At 46.7% G+C, this 7517-nt stretch overlaps 1 protein-coding gene across 1 annotated transcript; it reads right to left on the reverse strand.

Annotated features, from left to right (window-relative positions):
* Positions 1-3118: 3118 nt before the first annotated feature.
* LOC132953632 (uncharacterized) lies at positions 3119-7275 on the reverse strand. The gene is made up of 3 exons (XM_061026006.1): positions 5578-7275; positions 3829-5523; positions 3119-3787 (listed from the first exon to the last, which is right to left on the reverse strand). Exons 1-3 carry the CDS (start codon positions 7273-7275, stop codon positions 3119-3121), a joined length of 4062 nt encoding a protein of 1353 aa, XP_060881989.1.
* Between the last annotated feature and the right edge of the window lie 242 nt (positions 7276-7517).

Below are 7517 nucleotides of genomic sequence, written 5' to 3' on the forward strand. Positions count from 1 at the left end.
ATAAAATATATTTTCATTCCGTATTGTTTTATTCATTTTGTTCTGTGCAACTATACATGAACTACTGAGTACTGACAACGAAGACAATACATCTTTAAAAATAGTACGTACCGTAATTTGTATTAAATACATTTTAGTTTTATGAATTTATGATATTAATATACAAATATAATATAAAATTATGTAATTATAACGGAAAACGATAATCATAAACAATTAAATAGGTACCACAAAACAAAACATAGGTAACGATTAACAAAATCTACAATATATCATTGAAACAAAACATACGCAAAACTTAATTTTAGAATATCATAAAACGAAATAAATTAAATTATAATTCATGTACCTACTAAAAGTTATAATATTGATCAGTTTTGTAGAAAATTTATTTCATGCGATTTATTTTTATTAAATAATATTCCGAGTTATCCAGGCCATTTGGAATTGCCCATTCCCTGCATCAGTTGTTATTTTGAAATTGAATAGGTACAAAATAACATTTATAATCAATAGTATTTATTATTTAGTATTAATTATGGCTTATAATATAATATAATATACTAAATAGGTAAATTAAATATATTTGAATCAAATTATTGGATCAAAATAATGATAATCATTTTATTATCTATCATTATTGAATTATTCACAGGCACAATCATCAAATGAAAAATGAACTATAAATTCATATTTTTTACCTGCTAAAAAACAGGTTTTAGAAAATGATACATCCTCTTCTCAATTAACACATGACATATTGACGTCCAAAACATCACAATTTCCGTCTCAAATATCATCATGCCCATCACCAACTCCATGCCCTTCTTCAACTCAGACACTACCAATGTCATCAACTCAAATACCTCAAACTTTTTACTCGACTGATATAGGTCAATACATTGGAAATACTATTGATGATTATACAAAATGTCAGCTTCTTGAAAATCCTTGGGTGCCACCAAAAGATTATGTGTTTCCTTATTCGGAACATATAAAAGGAGGAAAACCGATACGCCGGTATGTCAGTCATCAACATTTGAATTCTTTCAATTGGTTGGTATTTTCTCCATTGAAGCAAGGATTATTCTGCAAATATTGTCCAATTTTTAATAATCTACACAAAGGTGGTTTTCAAAAAAACGTAAATTTACTAAAACTTGTAACACAGCCATTAGTTAAATTTGCAAAATTGTTAGGTGAAACAGGGGATTTAAAACATCACGAAAGAACACAGTACCACAAGGAATCTATAGAATTTGGTAAAAGTTTTTTGAAAACTTATCGTAATCCTAATTTAGAAGTACATAATTTATTAAAAGTTTATTTCTTTACAGTGTTAAAAAATATTTATATGGCAAATATGGTACCTAATAATTATAATATAATAGAATTATTAAATTGTATGTATTATATTATGTCCAAATAAAAAATGGCCCCCCCCTAATAATTGATCTGGATCCGCGCCTGAACAATACACGACCGGTACGCGTATAAAATAATAAATATGCGCGGATAATTCGCACGACATGCGGCTTTCGATGAACGGCACAAAAACAACGGCCGGACGCGACGCACGCACGGTCTGCTCGCGTAGAGCGTAGGGCAAAGACAAGTTCTAAGTCGCCGGCGGCGACTCGGCCGAAGGCCGGCGTCCGTGGGCTGCGCGTTGCGCTGTCTCGCGGACCGGTTGCCAAATGTCGCGACGAAAACGGCGGAAAGTTCAAACATACTCCCCCATGGGAGGCGCAGCATCACATCAATTTTGAACGCCGCCGATACTTGTACCTTTTGTATATAAAATTAAAGGCCGAAAAATAACAAAAATATAAATGTAAATAAAACAAAGACAAATTGAATATATCATAAAAATAACAATTGTACCAAAATGTGAAAAAGGACACAATAGATGAATAATAATTGGTAACGTTTAGCACGTTAACAATTGACAATATGGTCACGGATAAATAATACAAAAAAAAATAAATAACACAAACCAACAGGTAAGGCGAATAATAATTTGATATGATAACATAGTTAATAAAGGGTTAATAATTCAATAGAATGAAATAAGTAACAATTGCAGAACAATACAAAATAATAGGCCGTATGGCAATTAAACATAATTAAATAAGGGGACCTGTACCATTACCAGGTAATAACACGAGCTTAGCAGCAGGACGAGTGACTATACCACGCGAGGTCAGAACGCGCACAACTCTCACCACACCATCCGCACCTGGTAGCACCTCGAGAACTCGCCCAAGTCGCCACTCCAAAGGGGGGGCTAGGCTGTCTCTGATGGTGACCATCTGGCCGACTTCAATGTTCGGTTGGTCGCGTGTCCACTTTCCTCGTTCTTGTAACGTATGTAAATATTCCGTCGACCAACGACGCCAGAAGTGCTGGTGACAGTGATCCAACAGCTTCCAACGGTCCGTGAGTGTACGTTCCGGACACTCAGTAGTACGAGGCGGGAGCGCTAACAGCGGCTGTCCGATCAAAAAATGGCCGGGCGTTAGACAGTCGAGGTCGTGATGGTCGGTTGATGCTGGAGTGAGGGGGCGTGAGTTCAGCACGGCTTCAACTCGACACAATACGGTTGTAAATTCTTCGTACGTGAACGCGTGAGCACCCATGATTCGGACGAGCAGTCGTTTACACGAGCGTACTGCGGCCTCCCACAACCCACCAAAATGTGGTGCACTGGGGGGATTAAACTTCCAGTCGCAGTAGGACTTCCCCGACGTAATAATCGGTTGTGTACTTGTGTGGCTGGGTTATTAATCAGCTGACGCAATTGCCTGTCGGCACCAACAAAATTTGTTCCACAGTCAGAATAGACCGTCGTAGGTAGGCCGCGCCGAGCGACGAACCGGTCGAAGGCGGCGAGGAAGGCCGGAGTGGACAAATCTGATACTAATTCCAAATGGACGGCCTTGACGCTCATACATACGAATACGGCTATATACGCCTTGTACGTCCTAGATGTTCGTAATTTATTGTCTCGCATGGGTATAGGCCCGGCGTAGTCAACACTGACGCAGGAAAACGGACGACATTGCAACACCCGCGATTCTGGTAGATCTGCCGGAGACGCACGCACCGTGTGCATTGACTAACGACAGAATGGATAACGGAACGCAGCGACACAATCCAGTATTGCCGATGTATCAAGGAGGTCATTACCCGTGGTCCCGAGTGACCAGTGATTACCAGTGATTTTGTGCCAGTGACGACATACCAGTAGTGCGAGGTACGACCCTTTTGCCAACAAAATTGGATGTCGACAATCGTATGGTAATTCTGAATGACGTAAGCGTCCACCGACGCGGATTGTACCTTCGGAATCGAGAAAAGGGCACAGCCGTGCCAACGGCTTGGATGCTAAGCGGTGTAATTTTTGCAGGTCGCTGACTAATGTCGGGAATGTGACACGTTGAGACGCAGCGATTACCGCGCGAGTTGCACCGTCGAGCTCAGCTCGAGTAAGCGCATTCGATCTCACGACAGGACGTCGGCGACAAATATCGATAAACCGGCGCACACGCGCGACCACACGGATGAGTGCGTCGTAAGACGAGAAACGCGTGAACCATTCGACCGTGGGGGCAGCTAGACAAACTGCAGGTGACACAGATCTAACTTCAGGGAGTTCCACAACGGGCAAACGCGTGATGTCACTCCCCCATTCCTGCGGAGGGTCACGGAGAAAGGCGGGGCCCTGCCAATATAACTTATGGTGCGGCAACTCAGGGACGCACAGTCCGCCGGGTTCATCTCTGAACTGACGTGGCGCCATTGACAACTCGGCAACAACGTCCGTACCTGGTGAACACGGTTTGATACATATTGCTTGAATGTGTCATGGGGCACAGTTAACCATGACAATACAATCGACGAATCCGTCCAGGCCCACATGTCAACGATATCGATGTGCGTATTTAATAATAAAGATATTCGGCTCATCCAGCGCGACAATAACACTGCGGCATTCAGCTCGAGCCTCGGAATCGATAACGGTTTAAGCGGCGCTAACTTGGTCTTGGAACCGACCAACATGACCGACGTCGCACGAGGAGCATCGTGGATGCGCAAAAACACTACCGCGGCATAGCCGCGTTGCGACGCGTCGCAAAATCCATACAACGAACACGGAGCTCTAGCGGTTGTATTGAAATAACGCGGAACATGCACGGAGGCTAGCGCGGGCAATTCGTCGACGAACCGCGACCAATCTGAGTGAATCTCGGTAGGCAACCGCTGATCCCACGTACAATTGGACTGCCAGGTGCGTTGCATAATGTGGTTGGCGAGGAAAATTGTCGGCGCGAATAAACCTAACGGATCGAAAAACCGTGCGGTAAGTGACAATATACCACGTTTGGTAAATACCGGGGTTGAGTCGAGGTGAGCTTCGCATCCGAAATAATCGCCACCGGTATGCCAAGACAATCCAAGTACCTTCGTGTCACCGCCCTCATCACCGGCAAACGTTGTGGATTTAATCACCCGGAATTCTTCCGGGACAGCATGCACGACCGCTACGGTATTGCTCGCCCATTTTCGCAGTTCAAAACCCGCGCCGTTAAGGACAGCCGTTAACTCTACTTGAATACTGAGCGCGTCGTCCACAGTGTCGGCGCCATAACAGATGTCGTCTACATACGTCTGGTGACGCAACGCGTCGCACACACGGGCGGAACCGCAGCAGTCGACATCAGCGACCTCTTGCAAGACCCGTAGCGCGAGAAACGGTGCACAATTTACGCCATACGTCACGGTATTTAATTCGTATTCGACGAGCTCCATGTGCGGGGACGGTCGCCATAGAATGTGCTGATACGCACGATATTGCGGAAGGACCGTAATTTGTCGGTACATTTTACAAATATCGGTGGTAAATGCGTGACGGAACAAACGAAACCGCGTGAGCACATCTACGATGTCCTGTTGTAGCTTTGGACCCGGGAATAACGAAGTGTTTAATGACGAGCCATCAGCGACCGAAGCGGACGCGTCGAACACTACGCGGAATTTTTCATCGGCGCCACACACAGCATGATGCGGAATAAAATACCGGCCAGGAGTGGACGCCACTGACATGTGTCCGAGTGACAAATATTCCGACATAAAATCGTTATACTTGGTGCGCATTTGATCGTTCGAGCTTAGCTTTCGCTCGAGATGATCGAACCGTTTGGCTGCGACCGCCCGAGACCCAGGAAATAGATTATCATGCAACGGCACACGAAACGGCAATGGAACCGAAAAACGGCCGGACTCGTCACGGACAACATTATCACGGAATACGGCTTCGCATTTGCCGGCGTCGGTAAACTTCAACGGGGCTACGTCGGGCTCTTCGATGTGCCAAAACCAGTCGATTAATTGCTCCACGGACGTGAGTAGAGACACGGCAGGTGGTTGCGGGATCGATATATCTGACGGCGACACTGACCCAATAAGGATCCACCCGAAACATGAACTGAACGCGGCCGGCAACGACTTATCCACAACAACCTAACGCCCGTCAATAATGGATGAAAACAGGTCTGCGCCTAATAATAGATCAACCGGCGCGGCGATATGGAAATCTGGGTCCGCCAACGCCAAGTGCGAAAACTTATCCCGTACAGACGATTCCAACGAATGCCGCGGGAGGTCACCGGTTATAGACGGTAGAACCCATGACTCGAACGCTAAAACTGGATCGGACGCGTAGCGCGGCACAACATGGCAATCGACTCGTCCTTGTACCGTGACTACCGGCACGCCGGCTAAACCCGAAATTGGTGCCGACCAAGTTGACCAACGGAGACCTAGCCGCTTCGCGCATGGCAGTGAAATCGCGTTTATTTGTGAGGCCGAATCGATCAACGCGCGGGCCACTTGGAAACTCCCAGAACGATCACGTATATGTACCAACGCCGTGCCAAGCACGACGGACGGCGACCCGAGCCCGGATAATAGCGATGTGGGGATGGCAGCTGACTCCGCCTCCGATGACGGCGTAACGTCCGTAGCCGTCGGATACAACAAACTATGATGACGGCGTGAACAAATTGCACATTTGGCGGGCGCCTTACAACTAGGTGACCAATGACCAGGACTGTGACACGAGAAACAAATACTTTGAGCACGCGCCCATTTCGTGCGTTCATCCGCGGGTAGTGAACTAAATTTACGGCACACATCGAGCGTGTGTGACTTATTGCAGTATTGACACGAAACTGTGTGCGGCGACGGCGCCGGTACTTGCACAGCTGAGACTAATGACGTCGGTGATGGTCGATCCATTTTACGTGACCATTTCGACGGCGCAGACGGTCGGTCCTTAGGACGGGACGCGAGCACGGCCTGTTTTCCGGCGGTGCCTTGTACGCGCTCGAGTATAGCGATACGGTTTTTGATAAATGTGAACAAATCATCCACCGTGGGAAAGTCACCTGTCGTTTCCGACTCAAACAACGTGCGACACGACGACGAAAGGCACCGTGACGCCAGTGAGAACAAAATGAAATCGCCTAAGTCTGGAACCTGTAATGCGGTAAGGACTGAAATACCTTCACCGAACACCGACATAAATTTATTCAAGTCCGACAAACTGTCCACGGACGCCACAGGTACCTGCAATAATTGTTCGACAAAAGATCTCGCGACTAAACGCGGCTTGTCGTAACGCGATACCAATGCGGCCCAGGCTACGGCGAAGGTGGCTCCCGAAACCAATATACCACGGATGACGTCGGCGGCACTTCCCTGGATACAGCTACGCAAGTGATAAAACCGCTCGATGTCGGGTATGTCCGGAAATTGAGACACTACCGCGAGGAACTGATCATGGAATGCGGGCCACTTGTAAATATCGCCATCGAATTGCGGTAATGGAATTTCAGGTAGTCGACGGAAAACGCGGGGTTGTGCCACGTGAGGGTCACCCCCGGAGACGGGTTGAACACGATAGCGTGAAGCAATAGACTGGATATCATAAACCCACTCGTTTACTTCAACAAGAAGGTCCGTCGTATACTCGCCCAACATATCGAGAGCACAATAAGCTTCGAACACAGCATTGTCCTCAATCTCGAACCCAGTCAACAGATTATCCAGCTTGGCGGATGCCGCGAGCAACCGCGGCGCCTTGGTCGCATCATCGCTGGCCGATAGAGCGGTCGCGTGGATAGCCTTAATGCGAGCGACGTACGATTCCCGTTTAGCCAATGCCCGATCCTTCGCGCGCTTATCCCGCTCTAATTCATCGTCAGCAGCCATGGCGACTGGTTACGAGTTCGGAAGGATGCAGGAAAGAGGTGCGCGCACGTTACCCCGGGACAATCACTCAATCTGGCAGCGCTCAACTACAATAAAAACGGGGCAATGGTCCTATCTAAACTGTCACGAATCCAATCCACACGTGAACACCACAATTAAATAATAAAACAACCACGCTCTGCTACCAAATGTTTGGGCTGCCGGCTATTAGCTTGCATTTGGCCGGGCAGCTACTTAAATAT

The sequence above is a fragment of the Metopolophium dirhodum genome, chromosome 1 (genome assembly GCF_019925205.1).
Source record: "Metopolophium dirhodum isolate CAU chromosome 1, ASM1992520v1, whole genome shotgun sequence".
Lineage (NCBI taxonomy): Eukaryota > Metazoa > Arthropoda > Insecta > Hemiptera > Aphididae > Metopolophium > Metopolophium dirhodum.

What these genes read in the sequence shown, in the direction of transcription:
- LOC132953632 (XM_061026006.1), bottom strand. Translation starts at nt 7,275, where the DNA reads ATGGCTGCTGACGATGAATTAGAGCGGGATAAGCGCGCGAAGGATCGG. An exon ending in ATTTCCATATCGCCGCGCCG is followed by an intron (nt 5,524 to 5,577) that starts GTTGATCTATTA and finishes GACGGGCGTTAG; the next exon opens with GTTGTTGTGGATAAGTCGTT. An exon ending in TATCAAACCGTGTTCACCAG is followed by an intron (nt 3,788 to 3,828) that starts GTACGGACGTTG and finishes GCGCCACGTCAG; the next exon opens with TTCAGAGATGAACCCGGCGG.